Below are 20,703 nucleotides of genomic sequence, written 5' to 3' on the forward strand. Positions count from 1 at the left end.
AGAACTCTGGTATCAATCTATCCAGGTTAGATGTCTGTTCAATAACCAAACAGGGTACATACACAGCTGTGCATAATGTCAAGTACTGTAAAACTGTGGATGTATTGTATTTTAGAGAGTAATGGAGATGGAAGCCAGGCAAACTGGCTTTGTGGATGAAGCTGGATTCAACATGGCAAAAACATGCTGCAGGGGGAAAAATGTGATTGGACAGAGTGCAACCGTGGATGTCCCAGGCCAGAGAGGAGCTAACATCACAATGTGTGCAGCACTGTCCAATGATAGTTTGCTGTTACACAAACCACTCATTGGCCACTACAATACAGAGAGGCTCATTTATTTTCTGGATGACCTGCATAATCAACTTGTACCAGTAGAGGAGAGAGGGGCAAGAAACTCCCCTACCCTCATCGTTGTGTGGGATAATGTGGCATTCAACCACTCTGCTGCAGTCACAGACTGGTTTGCTGCACATCCCAGGATGTCAGTACTATTCCTGCATCCATACTCCCCCTTCCTAAACCCCATAGAGGAGGTTTTCTCTGCGTGGAGGAGGAAGGTTTATGACCACCATCCACATGACCAGATGTCCTTACTGGATGCTTCTCCTGAAGACTGCCAGGGTGTGGAGACACTTCTCCTGAAGACTGCCAGGGTGTGGAGACACTTCTCCTGAAGACTGCCAGGGTGTGGAGACACTTCTCCTGAAGACTGCCAGGGTGTGGAGACACTTCTCTGCCAGGGTGTGGAGAGACTGCCAGGGTGTGGAGACACTTCTCCTGAAGACTGCCAGGGTGTGGAGACACTTCTCCTGAAGACTGCCAGGGTGTGGAGACACTTCTCCTGAAGACTGCCAGGGTGTGGAGACACTTCTCATGAAGACTGCCAGGTTGTGGAGACACTTCTCCTGAAGACTGCCAGGTTGTGGAGACACTTCTCCTGAAGACTGCCAGGGTGTGGAGACACTTCTCCTGAAGACTGGCAGGGTGTGGAGACACTTCTCCTGAAGACTGCCAGGGTTGGATTAGACATTCCAGGAGATACTTTCCAAGACGCATTGCCAGAGAAGATATAATATGTGATGTTGATGAGAACTTGTGGCCAAATGCAGGAGAGAGGGAGAACTAGAACCCTCACAGTACTGTACAGTATGAGTGATTATACTATACATGTTGATGATAACTGGAACCCTCACAGTACTGTACAGTATGAGTGATTATACTATACATGTTGATGAGAACTAGAACCCTCACAGTGCTGTACAGTATGAGTGATTATATTATACATGTTGATGAGAACTAGAACCCTCACAGTACTGTACAGTATGAGTGATTATACTATACATGTTGATGATAACTGGAACCCTCACAGTACTGTACAGTATGAGTGATTATACTATACATGTTGATGAGAACTAGAACCCTCACAGTACTGTACAGTATGAGTGATTATACTATACATGTTGATGAGAACTAGAACCCTCACAGTACTGTACAGTATGAGTGATTATATTATACATGTTGATGAGAACTAGAACCCTCAGTACTGTACAGTATGAGTGATTATATTATACATGTTGATGAGAACTAGAACCCTCACAGTACTGTACAGTATGAGTGATTATACTATACATGTTGATGATAACTAGAACCCTCACAGTACTGTACAGTATGAGTGATTATATTATACATGTTGATGAGAACTAGAACCCTCAGTACTGTACAGTATGAGTGATTATATTATACATGTTGATGAGAACTAGAACCCTCACAGTACTGTACAGTATGAGTGATTATACTATACATGTTGATGAGAACTAGAACCCTCACAGTACTGTACAGTATGAGTGATTATATTATACATGTTGTTGAGAACTAGAACCCTCACATTACTGTACAGTATGAGTGATTATACTATACATGTTGATGAGAACTAGAACCCTCACAGTACTGTACAGTATGAGTGATTATATTATACATGTTGTTGAGAACTAGAACCCTCACAGTACTGTACAGTATGAGTGATTATATTATACATGTTGTTGAGAACTAGAACCCTCAGTACTGTACAGTATGAGTGATTATACTACACATGTTGATGAGAACTAGAACCCTCCCAGTACTATACAGTATGAGTGATTATATTATACATGTTGATGAGAACTAGAACCCTCAGTACTGTACAGTATGAGTGATTATATTATACATGTTGTTGAGAACTAAAACCCTCACAGTACTGTACAGTATGAGTGATTATATTATACATGTTGTTGAGAACTAGAACCCTCAGTACTGTACAGTATGAGTGATTATACTATACATGTTGATGAGAACTAGAACCCTCAGTACTGTACAGTATGAGTGATTATACTATACATGTTGATGAGAACTAGAACCCTCACAGTACTGTACAGTATGAGTGATTATATTATACATGTTGTTGAGAACTAGAACCCTCACATTACTGTACAGTATGAGTGATTATATTATACATGTTGTTGAGAACTAGAACCCTCACATTACTGTACAGTATGAGTGATTATATTATACATGTTGATGAGAACTAGAACCCTCACAGTACTGTACAGTATGAGTGATTATATTATACATGTTGTTGAGAACTAGAACCCTCACATTACTGTACAGTATGAGTGATTATATTATACATGTTGTTGAGAACTAGAACCCTCACATTACTGTACAGTATGAGTGATTATATTATACATGTTGATGAGAACTAGAACCCTCACAGTACTGTACAGTATGAGTGATTATATTATACATGTTGTTGAGAACTAGAACCCTCACAGTACTGTACAGTATGAGTGATTATATTATACATGTTGATGAGAACTAGAACCCTCACAGTACTGTACAGTATGAGTGATTATATTATACATGTTGTTGATGGGTTTATTATTATTGCAGCCCTGGAATTTCAGGAATTAGTTTTTTGTTTCAACTTTGTATTTTTCACAAGTAAATTATGATATGCCAAGGTAAAGAAAAAATAAAGCATATTGAAGCCATTTGCTGCGTTTCTGATTCATTCTTGTTATATATACTTTAGTACAGTCAATAAAGTGAAAAGGTGTTATTCTTATTCTATAATGAAATACTGATTTATATGAAAAATCATTCAAACTTCAAAGAGAAAAGTTCATAATTTATGTAATGCTCCCTGTTAATGTTTTTTAGGTCAGTGTGTTATGAGTGACAATGTACTGTATGCTTTCTGACTGAGAATTGTTGCCAGTGTTCTGGTCGAACGAGCTTATTTTGAGATTAACTGTTTGGCCAAGATGCATGTTGGTAATGCAGACTGTGTGAAGAGTTTTGAAAAAGTGGCTTCGGTATTGAAAAGTAGCAATTGAAAAAATATATAATATCCCACTTCGGAGACAAGTAGGGAAAATGCCTAAGAAAGATTTTGAGAGCTGGAGAGCTCCTCTTTGTTTACGCCAATTCAGCATTGTTCACACCCTCTTAAGCCATAGCCCCACCCATCTCTTTAAAAAACGTGTAAAGAAACGCGTGGCCAACCGTCAGCATGGTTAAGCCCTCCATTATCTCAACCAATCATGACTAGCTAGGAGTGATTATGTCTTTCTCCCTATGTACAGTAGCTCAGGCTAAACTAGGCTCCTAATTTAACATTCACATTTACAACTCACATACAAGTTTGTAATTAAGGCACATGAAGATTTACATGTTTAAGAAGGCATGTCTGCAAAAACGGCCTTACTGGGAAGTAGGAACTAGTGTCATCCACCCCCATTGCGCTGGCGTGTCACATATGAGTGTGCATAGGAATTGGCATGACAACGACCAAAGAAATAGTTATAAATTGTACATTTGGCATGATAATGACCATAGGAGTTAAACCGATCTGGGACCAGGCTACAATGGTGGCAGATGGGATGAGTAGGCCTGGTGCCTTAACTTTGTCTTTAATCTTGGCTTGATTAGGACTGACTGTAAATTAAAGCAGTATTTTTCTGATAGGTTCTTTTCAGTAAGACTAGCAGGGGCCTGAGCCAAGCACAGCCCAGCCTGTGGAGCAGAGCAGGAGTAAGGGCCACCAACAGTGTGCCTGAGTGTGGTCAGTCACACACCTGCTCCCTGACACACAGTGATATATCTGTCCACTCTGTCATCTCTCCTCTCTGTCTGTTGTGAGGGCTGTATCAGCTGATGTCGTGTCCAGCAGCTCACCTACTCTCCTCTCCTGGGCTGTATTGATCAGTCCCATGGTTTAATTCTCCTCCTCTGTCTACCACAGTTCAATCTCCCCTCGCTCCCACTTTCACTCCCTTCCGCAACTTACTCCTGATGCCTTTATAAACCTTTCTGGTCCATACCCCTCTGCAGCTCTCATTTCCTCCTTGCAAATACTGTGTGTGTGTGCGTGTGTGCGTGCGTGCGTGCGTGCGTGCGTGCGTGCGTGCGTGCGTGCGTGCGTGCGTGCGTGTGTGTGTGTGTGTGTGTGTGTGTGTGTGTGTGCGTGTGTGCGTGTGTGTGTGCGTGCGTGCGTGTGTGTGTGTGGAGCTCCTTGAAGTATTGCCTGTTCTATAGCCACTCTCACTCAGTTTTACCACTGATACTACTTCAATTCAAGTCTTCAGTGCTCCAGGTTTTAAATTATTTCCTCAAAATGTAATTTCTGAGCTTCGAGATGTCGGGGCCATTTACACTCCTTCCAGATAGGGTTTATCTTGACCATTGTATTAAATTAATACATTTTCCTTCTTTGCTGGAGGGAGACCTGTAAATTAATTATGAAACCATATACGTTAAAATGAGCCTTTTTAAACCAAAACTTTATGGAGGTGTTTCCTAAAAAAAAGTGCTTTGTCATTGTGCTACCCTGTCACATAGCTGTGGCAGAAATGTTTTAACTACTGGCCAATAAATAGAATGAATGAAAGTATTTTCTGTTATCACATGGAATCCTCCTCTAATTCCCTGTCACCTCCAGAGTTGTGCTCCTAATCTGTTGGCACATTTTGGCTCAGTGACTGGCAGCGGTGCAGTGGGCAGCAGTGTGTGCCAGTTAGCCCCTGGGAGTGCTCATTGACACAGCATGGCCCTGCTCCAGACACCAGCCCCTCTGTGGACCTTGGCACCAGGTGGACAGGATATCTAGTCCTCCACCGGAGGTCCAGCTGTAGCCGCAAAATGGCTCCGCTCACTGGGACACTCTTACTCTCCAACCTCTCTCTCCCTCCCCTCTCTCTCTATTTTCTCTCTCTACCCCTCTTTGCATAGCCCCGGTGGCTTCAAAAATAACTGCCTCTCTGTCTGTTTGCCTGCTCTGTCCTGAAGCCTGGAAGTAGAATCTTTCTGCCTCTCTTGTGCTTAGAGACGGATGTTGATCATGGTATTTCTTCACTCTGGGAAAGGTGACAGAGTAGTGACAGGGAAGTAAAGCCCTGTCTGCCTCGCACAGATCTGTCATTATTTATTGACCGTAAATCCCTGGGAGCCTCTCTCAAGCCTAGTGTCTGGTAGGAGGGACACAGAGGGGAGACAGGTTGGATTTAAGGCAGACACAATGTACCTAGACAAGCGACCAGCTCACCTGGGAAATTCCACTCATGTCCACACATGAAAATGCATGGCGATGTACAGGGAGGAGGATCACTGGAGCCTACATAGGGTACCAGTACCGAGTCGATGTGCAAGGTAAATAAAGTAGATATGTACATATAACTAGGAATAAAGTGACTAGGCAACAGGATAGATAATAAACAATGTGATGAGTAAAAAACATTTGTGCAAAAAGGGTCAATACAGATAGTCTGGATAGCTATTTGGTTAACTATTTAACTATCTATTTAGCAGTATTATGGCGTGGAGGTAGAAGCTGTTCAGGGTCCTGTTGGTTCCAGACTTGGTGCACCATTATCGCTTGCTGTGCGGTAGCAGAGAGTAGCAGAGAGAATACTCTCTGAGAATACTCTACAGTCCCACAGCCAGCATGGTGATGGCTGGAACACAACACAACAGAACAGAGTCTGCTTCCAAAAGGAATGAGGCACACTGAGCACAGAGATCTGGCTGAGAAATATCTCTCTTTATGTCTCTAAATAAAGAGATCATGAACATCAACATCATGTTTAGAGTTCTTTAGCTTCAACATAATGCAACATAATGCATAGGCTCTCGAAAGTGCCAATACATTTTGTTTGTAAAGCTGAGTAAATATGGCCATATCGTGAGTGGTGCCACAAGGCAAACACAAGCTCTGTGTTGGCCAACAAACCCTGTCACAAATCAGTAGTATCTGTAGTATGTGTGGCTGCCCTTGACCTGCTCAAAAACATCCTGTGGCGTACTGCATTAGCATCGAATAGCCCCCGCGATATGCAACTTTTCAGGGAAGTTAGGAACCAATATACACAGGCAGTTAGGCAAGCAAAGGTTAGCTTTTTCAATCAGAAATTTGCATCCTGTAGCACAAACTCCACAAAGTTCTGGGACACTGTAAAGTCCATGGATAATAAGAGCACCTCCTCCCGGCTGCCCACTGCACTGAGGCTAGAAAACACTGTCACCACTTATAAATCCACGATAATTGAGAATTTCAATAAGCATTTTTCTATGGCTGGCCATGCTTTCCACCTGGCTACCCCTACCCCGGTCAACAGCCCTGCACACCCTACAACAACTTGCCCAAACCTCCCCCATTTCTCCTTCACCCAAATCCAGATAGCTGATGTTCTGAAAGAGTTGCAAAATCTGGACCCCTACAAATCAGCTGGGCTTGACAACCCGGACCCTCTCTTTCTAAAATTATCTGCTGAAATTGTTGCAACCCCTATTACTAGCCTGTTCAACCTCTTTTGTATCGTCTGAGATCCCCAAAGATTGGAAAGCTGCCGCGGTCATCCCCCTCTTCAAAGGGGGAGACACTCTAGACCCAAACTGTTACAGACCTATATCAATTCTACCCTGCCTTTCTAAGGTCTTCGAAAGCCAAGTTAACAAACAGATCACCGTCCATTTCGAATCCCACCATACCTTCTCCGCTATGCAATCTGGTGTCCGAGCAAGTCATGGATGCACCACAGCCACACTCAAGGTCCTAAACGATATCATAACCGCCATCGATAAAAGACAATACTGTACCGCCTTATTCATCGACCTGGCCAAGGCTTTCAACTCTGTCAATCACCACATTCTTATCGGCAGACTCAACAGCCTTGGTTTCTCAAATGACTGCCTCGCCTGGTTCACTAACTACATCTCAGACAGAGTTCAGACCTCTGGCAGTCTCTATGGGGGTGCCACAGGGTTCAAATCTCAGTCTGACTCTTTTCTCTGTATACATCAATGATGTCGCTCTTGCTGCTGGTGATTCTCGGATCCACCTCTACGCAGACGACACCATTCTGTATACTTCTGGCCCTTCTTTGGACACTGTGTTAACTAACCTCCAGACGAGCCTCAATGCCATACAACACTCCTTCCGTGGCCTCCAACTGCTCTTAAATGCAAGTAAAACTAAATGCATGCTCTTCAACCGATAGCTGCCCGCACCTGCCCACCTGTCCAGCATCAGTACTCTGGATGGTTCTGACTTTGTAACGTTCGTCTTCGTCCTCCTCCGACGAGGAGTAAGAAATGTCAGACCAATGCGCAGCGTGGTAAGTGTCCATAATATAATAAAGCAAAATTAACACTGAACAAAAACAATAAACAACAACAAAACAGTCCCGTAAGGTTAATGACAAAAACACTAAACAGGAAATAATCACCCACAACTCAAAAGTGAAACCAGGCTACCTAAATATGGTTCTCAATCAGGGACAACGATAAACAGCTGCCTCTGATTGAGAACCATACCAGGCCAAACATAGAAATCCCAAATTATAGAAGAAGGAACATAGACAACCCACCCAACTCACGCCCTGACCATACTCAAACAAAGACATAACTAAGAGAACTAAGGTCAGAACGTGACATACTTAGAATATGTGGACAATTACAAATACCTAGGTGTCTGGTTAGACTGCAAACTCTTGTTCCAGACTCACATTAAACATCTCCAATCCAAAATCAAATCTAGAATCTGCTTCCTATTTCGCAACAAAGCTTCCTTCACTCATGCTGCCAAACATACCCTCGTAAAACTGACTATCCTACCGATCCTTGAGTTCGGTGATGTCGTTTATAAAATAGAAAATTAGATGCAGTCTATCACAGTGCCATCCGTTTTGTCACCACCACTGCGACCTGTATGCTCTCGTTGGCTGGCCCTCGCTTCATATTCCTCGCCAAACCCACTGGCTCCAGGTCATCTATAAGTCTTTGCTAGGTAAAGCTCCGCCTTTTCTCAGTTTACTGGTCACCATAGCAGCACTCACCTGTAGCACATGCTCCAGCAGATATATTTCACTGGTCACCCCCAAAGCCTATTCCTCCTTTGGCCGCCTTTCCTTCCAGTTCTCTGCTGCCAATGACTGGAACTAATTGCAAACATAACTGAAGCTGGAGACTCACATCTCCCTCTCTAACGTTAAGCATCAGCGGTCAGAGCAGCTCACAGATCACTGCATTTGTACGTAGCCCATCTGTAAAGTGCTCATCTAACTACCTCATCCCCATATTGTTATTTATTTTATTTTTTTGCTCCTTTGCACCCCAGTATCTCTACTTGCACATTCATCTTCTGCACATCTATCACTCCAGTGTTTAAATGATAAATTGTAATTACTTCGCCATTACGGCCTATTTATTGCCTTACCTCCCTAATCTTACTTCATTTGCACACAATGTATATACACTGTAGATTTTTTTCCCCTATTGTGTTATTGACTGTATGTTTGTTTATTCCATGTGTAACTATGTGTTGTTGTTTGTGTGGCACTGCTTTGGTTTATCTTGGGCAGATCGCAGTTGTAAATGAGAACTTGTTCTCAACTGGCCTACCTGGTTAAGTAAAGGTGAAATAAAAAATAAAAAATGTGTGTGGATGTGATTTGTATGTATTTGTGCCTGATTGGAACGCTGCCTTCTGCTGGCTGAAACGGAGTCGAACACATGGTAGAAAGCACTTCTCAACGACTCCACCATTGAGGTTTCAAAGAGAACTAATACAATTAAATACATTTCCATCTCTGATTTGCATATCATGACATTCAGCTTTGTTTCTGCATTCCTCCCCCCTTCTGGTGTCAGGTCTAACTGGCTGAAGCCATGCTGTGGGCGGAGGGCAGCCCTATGGCAGGTATGTCTGCTGAGTGCAGGCTTCAACTGTTTCCTGGTGGCTTGTGTCATCCTGGTGGTCGTTCTGCTGTGTCTGGAGCTGCTCATCGACACCAAGCTTCTGCAGTGTGAGTGACCCTGGACCTGTCTCTGTATTAGAACCTGGATCTCGGCTTATAGATACATGAACATTTGAGTTACTTGCACATATCTTCAATTGTGATTCGACCCTTAGTGATGTTAAAACACACAAAACAGCTGTGGGGGCTGTGACCTCTCCTCTATAATATCAGCATCATTAGTATTCCTCAGTAAACAGTGACAGGTCCAGGACCTGGGGCTGTGACCTCTCCTCTATAATATCAGCGTCATTAGTATTCCTCAGTAAACAGTGACAGTGACAGGTCCAGGACCTGGGGCTGTGACCTCTCCTCTATAATATCAGCATAATTAGTATTCCTCAGTAAACAGTGACAGGTCCAGGACCTGGGGCTGTGACCTCTCCTCTATAATATCAGCATCATTAGTATTCCTCAGTAAACAGTGACAGGTCCAGGACCTGGGGCGGTGACCTCTCCTCTATAATATCAGCATCATTAGTATTCCTCAGTAAACAGTAACAGGTGGTCTAATGCCACTGTGACCCATAGCACATGGAGAGGACCTCCTCTGCATCCTCTTGCTCTGGAGAAGGAGGTGGGTGTCCTCATTACATTTACATTACATTTAAGTCATTTAGCAGACGCTCTTATCCAGAGCGACTTACAAATTGGTGCATTCACCTTATGACATCCAGTGGAACAGCCACTTTACAATAGTGCATCTAAATCTTTTAAGGGGGGGGGGGTGAGAAGGATTACTTTATCCTATCCTAGGTATTCCTTAAAGAGGTGGGGTTTCAGGTGTCTCCGGAAGGTGGTGATTGACTCCGCTGTCCTGGCGTCGTGAGGGAGTGTGTTCCACCATTGGGGAGCCAGAGCAGCGAACAGTTTTGACTGGGCTGAGCGGGAACTGTACTTCCTCAGTGGTAGGGAGGCGAGCAGGCCAGAGGTGGATGAACGCAGTGCCCTTGTTTGGGTGTAGGGACTGATCAGAGCCTGGAGGTACTGAGGTGCCGTTCCCCTCACAGCTCCGTAGGCAAGCACCATGGTCTTGTAGCGGATGCGAGCTTCAACTGGAAGCCAGTGGAGAGAGCGGAGGAGCGGGGTGACGTGAGAGAACTTGGGAAGGTTGAACACCAGACGGGCTGCGGCGTTCTGGATGAGTTGTAGGGGTTTAATGGCACAGGCAGGGAGCCCAGCCAACAGCGAGTTGCAGTAATCCAGACGGGAGATGACAAGTGCCTGGATTAGGACCTGCGCCGCTTCCTGTGTGAGGCAGGGTCGTACTCTGCGGATGTTGTAGAGCATGAACCTACAGGAACGGGCTACCGCCTTTCTCATCTTTCATGGGTTACAGTCAGGAGTCCCCACCTCTGTGGTGTCACAAGCTCTATGAACGATGGTAGGGCGATTTGAGTTACAGTCAGGAGTCCCAAACCTCTGTGGTGTCACAAGCTCTATGAACGATGGTAGGGCTATATGGGTTACAGGTCCATATGGCTGTATCTTAACGTATTCAAGTCTTAACAAGTTCCTGGAGGCAGATTGAAGAGACGGGACGGTTGGGAGGTAAAGTAAGACAAATAAATGGGGAGAGAGAGGTTGTCTTTCTGCTGGGTGAATGTACAGAGAGAGGGAGGGATGGATGGAGGAAGATTAACGGACTGATTGACAGATCAGTGAGCACAACAAATAAAGACAGAAGGGAAGAGGTGCTTGAAGAGAAATGCTGTAGCTGACAGCCTAATGTAGTACGATGCTGGCCACAATTAGGCTGATGAATAGGCATGAAGTCAGACAAACCTGTGCATGCACATCTTTGCCTATATAATATATACAGTATATATACAGTGCATTCGGAAAGTATTCAGACCCCTTGACTTTTTACACAATTTGTTACGTTACATCCTTATTCTAAATTGGATGAAAAAAAGTTTTTATCATTAATCTACACACAATACCCCATAATGACAAATCGAAAACAGGTTTTTAGACATTTTTGTAAATGTAATTAAAATAAAAACAGAAATACCTTATTTATCTAAGTATTCAAACCCTTTCCTATGAGACTTGAAATTGAGCTCAGGTGCATCCTGTTTCCATTGATCCTCCTTGAGATGTTTCTACAACTTGATTGGAGTCCACCTGTGGTAAATTCAATTGATTGGACATGATTTGATAAGGCTGTAATGTACCAAAATGTGGAATAAGTCAAGGGGTCTGAATACTTTCTGAATGCACTGCATATGCCATTTAACAGACAATTTTATCCAAAGCAAACTACAGTCAAGTGTGTATACATTTTATGTATAAGCAGTCCTGGGAATCAAACCCACTATCCTGGCATTAACAATGGCCCTGCTCTACACACTGAGCTACAGAGGGCTATGTGTCTGTGCTTGGGTCTGTCTCCAGGATTTACCAAATGATCTGAACCCCGAGTAAACTAGTCATCTTGAAACGGTGTCTCTGCTGTGCTGTCTTCACAGTTAACAACGCGTTCCAGTTTGCCAGCATCATCCACTGGATCAGCCTGGCCATTCTATCTGTGTTCTTCACTGAGGTGAGCCACCCCCCCCACCCCCCACCACAGTGGCAGCAGGCTCATTTAAAGCTGATGTAGCAGAGGGTTGATTTAATGCTCTAGTGTGCTATAGTTGATTGAGACAAAGGTGAGCTGGAGAGGTGCAGTGGTGTATTCTGATTACAACGCCCTATTAAGCCCTGGCCTTTCTTTTATCAACACTTATCGACTTATTAGAGCGTTGGTCAATGTACTCTATTGGTCCATCACATACAGTATATTGTTAAACGTAAACACAGCTATTTAATTTGCTCCTAATGTTTGTTCACAGCGTTACAGCCTCCTCTATCTCACTCATTCTGATACTATTTCCCTTCACAACTTGCTGTGACTGTTGCTGTGATTGCTCTTGATGTATTACGTTTAGTCAACACAATCACTTTTATCTAAAATGCAGATAGAGCTTTTCTGTTGCACCGTAGCTTTTAACTAGCACCAGACCTCAGATAAACCCTATTGATTACCGTTTCCTCAGGCCTAGCAGTTTATCTTTGTAGTTCTCTGTTCACCGGTCTGCTGCTCTATTTGGTTGAGAAACAGTACAGTGGTTCTTCCTTTAAAAGTTGTGGCGTACTGCAGCACAGCTTGCGGGGTGCCGCAGAATTCTATGACAAGTTATTTATGTGTCAGCCATTGTTGCCAGAATGATGCAATTTACCACAATCTGCCACCATCTACCATGTGTATGTGTTTTAGTTATCAATGCAAGCTAACCCTTAGTGATTCATGTAAGTATTGGCTGTGGCAGGACAGCTTCTGCTCAGGTGGAATCCTGAATATGTAAAAAGAAAGGAGAGGAGTGCAGTGGCCTTCTGCAGCCCCTGATGAGTCAGCTGCAGCTGGTGCAGTGTGTGTCTCTAATTGTTTGAAGGAAATCTGACCGCTGTGGCAGTGAACTGTAGGAGTATGTCATTGATGAATTGCCGGTGGATAGATGAAAGAGAACTGAATCACAACTGCAATTCACTTTCGCTGAGACATTAGTATTTTTAGGGGTGTATTTACAATTAAAGGAAATGTATTCTATTGCTATGGTTCTCTTCCCCAATCCTTTTTACCCTTTCCCTCCCTATCTCCCTCCCCCACTCTCCCTCCTCCCGCTCTCTCAGACGGTGTTCAGAATTGTGGTGCTGGGGATCTGGGATTACATCGAGAACAAAGTGGAGGTAAGCTCCCTGGGGGACCATCCTGAGGTGGGGCTCAGAGCAGCCCACCACTTCCACAGCAATAGTATTCTCCAAATGTCAGACCTCAGACTGGAAACCCCCCACAGGCCTGGAGGGAATGTTCTGAAACTTGGATATGTACAGTGGGGCAAAAAAGTATTTAGTCAGCCACCAATTGTGCAACTTCTCCTACTTAAAAAGATGAGAGAGGCCTGTAATTTTCATCATAGGTACACTTCAACTATGACAGACAAAATGAGAAAAAGAAATCCAGAAAATCACATTGTAGGATTTTTAATGAATTGGTTTGCAAATCATTCAAATATTGTCTTCTTGCTAATATCTTTGTGTGTGTGCTTGTGTGTAGGTGTTTGACGGTGCAGTCATAGTCCTGTCCCTGGCCCCCATGGTGGCCTCAACAGTGGCCAACGGCCCTAGCAGCCCCTGGGACGCCATCGGCCTCATCATCACCCTGCGCATCTGGAGGGTCAAGAGGATCATCGATGGTGAGGCTGGGAGGGCCTGAGGGTAGATGTATGGGGTGCAGAGGGTGGATGAATACAGTCTCCTCTGTGTCATGTCCTTAACAACAATATTTCTGCAGCTCCACCCTTATGGATGTTATTATCCTAACTGGCTTTTTACTGAGCTTTACGGATTTTTTTTTACCATGCATATTACCAACCACAATCAATACTTGCTTTACAACACAATGACAAATACATACATAATCTGATACAGATACACACACGTTGTACTGTTTCTTGACTCTAAGCTGTTTTTAATTGTTACGCCCTCTTGTGGAAGTTCCATGTTTCACATGCACACACATGTACAATGACTGATTTAAGACAGGAAACATATTTTTCTTACTGATCATAATCCCTATTATGTGGCCTACTACTGATATTTTAAAAATAAGTTATGTCAGTGTGACTGTTTATCCCTACCTAGCAGTCTCTATAACAGTCTGCCCTGTGTTCTGTCCCAGCCTACGTGCTACAGGTGAAGGTGGAGATGGAGATGGAGAACCAGCAGTATGAGAAGGCCAAAGCTGTCAGGGAGGAGCAGCTGGAGAGACTCACCCAGATCTGCCAGGAGCAGGCAGTATGTTCACACAACTGTCGAACTAGTTACCATTACCTGTCATTGACCAGTAGAGGGCAGCAAATTGCCAGAAATAATTGCTAAAATAACACATTCAAATTCACACACATATTAGTGGAATAACCAAACCTTTAATCTGACAAACACTGAATTGTGTCACACTGACCCTTTGAATACATAAATAGATCATATATCCTTAATAGGAGATACTACCAGGTTCTGTATTCAGTCATAATGATTCACAACATTCCTGTTATTCCCATCCTGGGATTTCCATTCAGGAAAATTATAAAGTCACATTTGTCCATGTAATATAGTAAAGCTGAGGGATTAGGACTGTCACTGTACAACCCTGCTGGGTCCTGTTGACCCAAGAGGGAAAAGGTTTATGTTCTAACCATTAGAGCGATCTGTAATATGTACACACGTATATGTCATCTATTTATGTGTGCAATGGTCAGTGTGACACAAGTCAGGGTTTGGCCATATAGCCAACAGCTACCAATAATGTAGTTAGTGGATGAGATACAGTGTGTGGACGTTAGGGCCAGAGCTCTTAAAGGTGTTTGTATGCAAGGATAACACATGTATGTTCTCCCTTTGTCCTCCCCCCCTTCTTTCTCTCTCTCGCTCTCTGTCTTTCTTTCTCGCTCTCTTTCCTTCTTTCTTTCACTCTCTCTTTCTCGCTCTCTCTCTATTAGTTTGAGATCAGGCAGCTTCGGGCCCACCTGGCTCAGCAGGACTTGGACCTGGTAGCAGAGCGAGAGGCTGCCATGCAGATCCACCATGTGTGGGGCAAGCAGAGCAGCAGCTTCCAGGAGGTGGACGGCCTGGCCCCTGGGGGCCCCGATCAGCGAGGCCAGGCTAAAGCCAGGGAGGCAGCAGCCCCTAGAGGTACCACACCCTGATCCTGTAGCATTACATCAGAACACTGCAGATTGTCTCATCAAGATAAAACCATGTCATAGGGTTCTATCTCTAGGGATTGCCTGCTGGCTGTGGTTTCTAACCAGAGGTTCTCTCTTGAAGCCAGGGGAATAGAGGGATGCCTTGGCCAAGTCAGATCAGATTTTCCAGGCAAAGTGGCCGAATGAACAGAGTGCTCTGTGCTTTGGGTCTTGTTTGTTAAACAGAGGTTGGCTGGGTCGAAAAGAAGTTCTCCGTTCACCTGGAAACCACAACAGACATCTAACAAACCACACCAGATTCCAGGGAGGATAGAATAGTAGAGTACTGTACAAGGAAAATAATTCCACAAGAACAGCAGCCTGATGGGATGCCTACAGTGTGGGACCTCTGAGTCAGAGACCTCAGTGCTATGGGAGTGCTGTTTGAATGAGGACAAGATCCTCTATGTAAATATGCACTCCCCTCCGTGTTTATTTGGACAGTGAAGCACTTTATGTGTTTAGTCCCCTCCCCAATGGGCTCCCGGTCTAAGGCACTACATCTTAGTGCAAGAGATGTCACTACCGTCCCTGGAAAATGCAGATGCTAAGCTACAGGACTGTTTTACTAGCACAGACTGGAATATGTTCCGGGATTCTTCCTATGGCATTGAGGAGTACACCAAATCAGTCAATGGCTTCATCAATAAGTGCATCGATGACGTCGAACCCACAGTGACTGTACATATATACCCCAACCAGAAGCCATGGATTACAGGCAACATCCACACTGAGCTAAAGGCTAGAGCTGCTGCTTTTAAGGAGCGGGACTCTAACCTGGATGCTTACAAGAAATCCCGCTATGCCCTGAACCATCAAACAGGCAGTATCAATACAGGACTAAGATCGAATCATACTACACCGGCTCCGATGCTCGTTAGATGTGACAGGGCTTGCAAACCATTACAGACTACAAAGGGAAGCACAGCCGAGAGCTGCCCTGTGACACAAGCCTACCAGACAAGCTAAACTACTTCTATGCTCACTTCGAGGCCAATAACACTGAAACATGCATGAGAGCACCAGCTGTTCCGGACGACTGTGTGATCACACTCTCCGCAGCCGATGTGAGTAAGGCCTTTAACAGGTCAACATTCACAAGGCCGAAAGGACCAGGCGGATTACCAGGATGTGTACTGCAAGCATGCGCTGACCAACTGGCAAATGTCTTCACTGACATTTTCAACCTCTCCCTGTCCAAGTCTGTAATACCAAAATTATTTAACCATAGTCCCTGAGCCACACTAAGGTAATCTGCCTAAATGACTACATCAGTAGCACTCATGTCTGTAGCCATGAAGTGCTTTGAAAGTCTGGGCATGGCTCACAACACCATTATCCCAGGAAACCTAGACCCACTCCAATTTGCATACCGCCCTAACAGATCCACAGATGATGCAATGTCTATTTCACTCCACACTGGCCTTTCCCACCTGGACAAAAGGAACACCTGTGTGAAAATGCTATTCATTGATTATAGCTCAGCGTTCAACACCATGGTGTCCTCAAAGCTCATCACTAAGCTAAGGACCCTGGGACTAAACATTTCCTTCTGCAACTGGATCCTGAACTTCCTGATGGGCCGCCCCCAGGTGGTAAGGGTAGGTAACAACACATCCATCATGCTGATCCTCAACACAGGGGCCCCTCAGGGGTGCGTGCTCAGTCCTCTCTTGTACTCCCTGTTCACTCATAACTGCATGGTCAGGCACGACTCCATCACCATCATTAAGTTTGCGATGACACAACAGTGGTAGGTTTGATCACCGACAACACCGAGACAGCCTATAGGGAGGAGGTCAGAGACCTGACCGGGTGATGCCAGAACAACAACCTCTCCCTCAATGTGATCAAGACAAAGAAGATGATTGTGGACTACAGGAAAAGGAGGACCGAGCACGCCACCATTTTGATTGACAGGGCTGTAGTGAAGCAGGTTGAGAGCTTCAAGTTCCTTGGTGTCCACATCACAAACAAATTAACATTGTCCAAGCACACCAAGACAGTCGTGAAGAGGGCACAACAAAACCTATTCCCCCGCAGGAGACTGAAAAGATTTGGCATGGGTCCTCATATCCTCATAAGGTTCTACAGCTGCAGCATCGAGAGCATCCTGACTGGTTGCATCACTGCCTGGTTTGGCAACTCCTCTGCCTCCGACCGCAAGGCACTACAGAGGGTAGTGCGTATGGCCCAGTACATCACTGGGGCCAAGCTTCCTGCCATCCAGGACCTCTATACCAGGTGGTGTCAAAAGATGGCCCTAAAAAATTTCAGACTCCAGCCACCCTAGTCATAGACTGTTCTCTCTGCTACCGCACGGGAAGTGGTACCGGAGCGCCAAGTCTAGGTCCAAGAGGCTTCCAAACAGCTTCTACCCCCAAACCATAAGACTCCAAACATCTAATCAAATGGCTAATCATACTATTTGCATTGCCACCCCCTCGTTTACACTTCTGCTACTCTCTGTTATCTATGCATAGTCACTTTAATAACTCTACCTACATGTACATATTACCTCAAATAACCGGTGCCCCCGCACATTGACTCTGTACCGGTACCCCCTGTATATTGTCTCGCTATTGTTATTTTACTGCTGCTCTTTAATTACTTGTTACTTTTAATTCTTATGTTTTTTAAACTGCATTTTTGGTTAGGGGCTTGTAAGTAAACATTTCACTGTAAGGTCTACACCTGTTGTATTCGGCGCATGTGACTAATAAAATTTGATTTGGTTCGAATCTAGGCTGAATCACATCCGGCCGTGATTGGGAGTCCCATAGGGAGGCGCACAATTGGCCCAGTGTCGTCCGGGTTTGGCCGGGGTAGGCCATCATTGTAAATAAGAATTTGTTCTTCACTGACTTGCCTAGTTAAATTTTTAAAAATGAAGGTGTCTTAAGTGTTTGGACAAATTCACTTACAGTGTATTACATTTAGTCAAAAGTGTAGTATTTGGTCCCATATCCCTAGCCCGTAATAACTACATCAAGCTTGTGATTCGACAAAGTCGTTGGATGTATTTATAGTTTTTTGGTTGTGTTTTAGATTACGTTGTGCCCAATATAAATGAATGGTAAATAATGTTTTGAGTCATTTTGGAGTCACTTTTATTGTAAATAAGAATGGTGGATGCTACGATGATTAAGGATCATAATGAATGAATAGTGAATAATGATGAGGGAGAAAGTTACAGATGCACAAAGATCATGCTAACCTCTCACCATTACCAGTAACAGGGGATGGATGATATTTATGCCTCTGTAAATTTCTCTCATCATTAATCACAATTGATTCATTATTATCCGTAATCATGGTGGCATCCACATTAACATATAAGTGTTAAGAAACATATTCAATTATTTTTACAATAAAATGACCCCAAAATGATAATACATTATTTTCTATTGGACGCAACATAATCTGAAACGGCACCAAAACAAACTGTAAATGCATCCAACAAGTTTGCAGAGTCACAAGCTGGATGTAGTCATTGTGTGCTAGAAATATGGGAACAAATACAAAAATGTTGACAACATTTTATACACTATAAATACGTTTTTCCAAATAATTATGACACCTTCAAATGGGGGGACTAGATGCATAGTGCTTTCATTTCTAAATGGTAAAACAGATCTATGAAAACACCCTCAAATAAAAGGTGACATTCTATACTGTCGCCTCAAATAAAACATTTGATTACAAATGCAAAATGCTGGAGCATAGAGCCAAATTAGCTTCACTGTCCAAATAAATACATAGGGGAGTGTATCTGTAAACCAAGAGATTGGTTTAAAAAGATGTCGCACGTTTGTATGATGACCATTGTATCTAACCTAGGATTCAATCCGATCGTGGATTATAGGCATTGCTGCTTATAAAGGTCAAAATCATGTTTTTCATAAAATGTGATGATATTTGAAGGAAACCAGATCAAAGTATGACGACTAATGACTGTTGCTTCTACATTGATAAAGTTTGATCATAAAGTTACTGGTTCCCTCCCCATGTCAAACACTTGGATTCATGGACAAGGTAACGTCACCTTAATCTCATTTTAATACACCAATGGTAAAATGATATTATTTTGTCTAATTTAAATAAATTCCGCCTAGTAACCAACATGGGAAAGGTGTGTTTGCAGAGGGGCGTGGTTTATATAGCTAGATAGCTACTCTACTGGTGCCAAAATTTCACTGTAGGGTGTCAGCAAATATAATTAAATCTTTACCATATTGATCTATGGCAAAGATACTTATATGTTTCCCCTTTCATCTGTGTCTGGTGTTCGCTAGTTACTGGTTAGCTGGGTCTTCATCTGTGTCTGGTGTTCGCTGGTTACTGGTTAGCTGGGTCTTCATCTGTGTCTGGTGTCAGCTAGTTACTGGTTAGCTGGGTCTTCATCTGTGTCTGGTGTCAGCTAGTTACTGGTTAGCTGGGTCTTCATCTGTGTCTGGTGTCAGCTAGTTACTGGTTAGCTGGGTCTTCATCTGTGTCTGGTGTCAGCTAGTTACTGGTTAGCTGGGTCTTCATCTGTGTCTGGTGTTAGCTAGTTACTGGTTAGCTGGGTCTTCATCTGTGTCTGGTGTTAGCTAGTTACTGGTTAGCTGGGTCTTCATCTGTGTCTGGTGTTAGCTAGTTACTGGTTAGCTGGGTCTTCATCTGTGTCTGGTGTTAGCTAGTTACTGGTTAGCTGGGTCTTCATCTGTGTCTGGTGTTCGCTAGTTACTGGTTAGCTGGGTCTTCATCTGTGTCTGGTGTTAGCTAGTTACTGGTTAGCTAGGTCTTCATCTGTGTCTGGTGTTAGCTAGTTACTGGCTAGCTGGGTCTTCAACCAGCATGGAACAAAGGAAATATTATCAAAACATAAGTCTTTAAAATTCTGAACAAACACTCCAATGAATACAGGAGCCATAAAACTTTCAAAGGGAGACGGATCATAAGTTGCGGGAGACAGGAGAAACAAAGCACTTTCCTTTAGTAAAGACATAAATCACCCTGCTCCTCTCTCTGCTATATATCTGAGATGAGATATCTGAGGTTTCACAGAGAGGCTGTGTCAGACTGCAGCCTTTTAAGTGGTCCTCACATGCTCATGTGTTATTAATCGCAGAGTGATTGTCTCTGACGCCACATTTTAGTCCGAGCATCCCCTGCCTTCTTGGAGCAGTCTTAAAATGAATATTTGAAGAAACATAAATAAAACCCATCTGTCTAGTGGTCCTGAGGGAATGGGGATGGCACTTAGAGGTAAACTGTGGCAGGTCAGAGATGCTAGCCACAGGCCCTTCTACCCACCACCTCACCTCTTTTTACATTCCTTACCTTGCTTCCTATGGGTTCAACCTTCTGGTCAGGAATATCTGACTGATGCATTCTGGGAGATCTTTACAGAACAAACATGGGAATAGATTGTCACAAGCTCTATTAGATAAGGGTACCAAACATCTAACTCTAACATTTTCTGAGAAAAAGTACATACCTATTTTGTTTCTTATTTCTTTCAGATCATGTTGTTCAAGATGACATGAACAACTACATCAGCCAGTACTACAGTGAGGCAAGCAGTGGTAAGAATAAACAATTGTC

General features: G+C 43.7%; 1 protein-coding gene across 1 annotated transcript in view; it reads left to right on the top strand.

Annotated features, from left to right (window-relative positions):
• Positions 1-20,703, top strand: part of LOC118396719 (transmembrane protein 266-like) — a 58,449-nt gene that overhangs the window by 35,916 nt on the left and 1,830 nt on the right. The window contains exons 4-10 of the mRNA XM_035791103.2: positions 9,183-9,337; positions 11,800-11,873; positions 13,004-13,060; positions 13,428-13,566; positions 14,052-14,167; positions 14,869-15,061; positions 20,622-20,684. Of these exons, the coding sequence (XP_035646996.1) occupies positions 9,183-9,337; positions 11,800-11,873; positions 13,004-13,060; positions 13,428-13,566; positions 14,052-14,167; positions 14,869-15,061; positions 20,622-20,684 (797 nt within the window). The remainder of the gene's footprint in view (positions 1-9,182; positions 9,338-11,799; positions 11,874-13,003; positions 13,061-13,427; positions 13,567-14,051; positions 14,168-14,868; positions 15,062-20,621; positions 20,685-20,703) is intronic.

Source organism: Oncorhynchus keta, chromosome 17 (genome assembly GCF_023373465.1).
Source record: "Oncorhynchus keta strain PuntledgeMale-10-30-2019 chromosome 17, Oket_V2, whole genome shotgun sequence".
Lineage (NCBI taxonomy): Eukaryota > Metazoa > Chordata > Actinopteri > Salmoniformes > Salmonidae > Oncorhynchus > Oncorhynchus keta.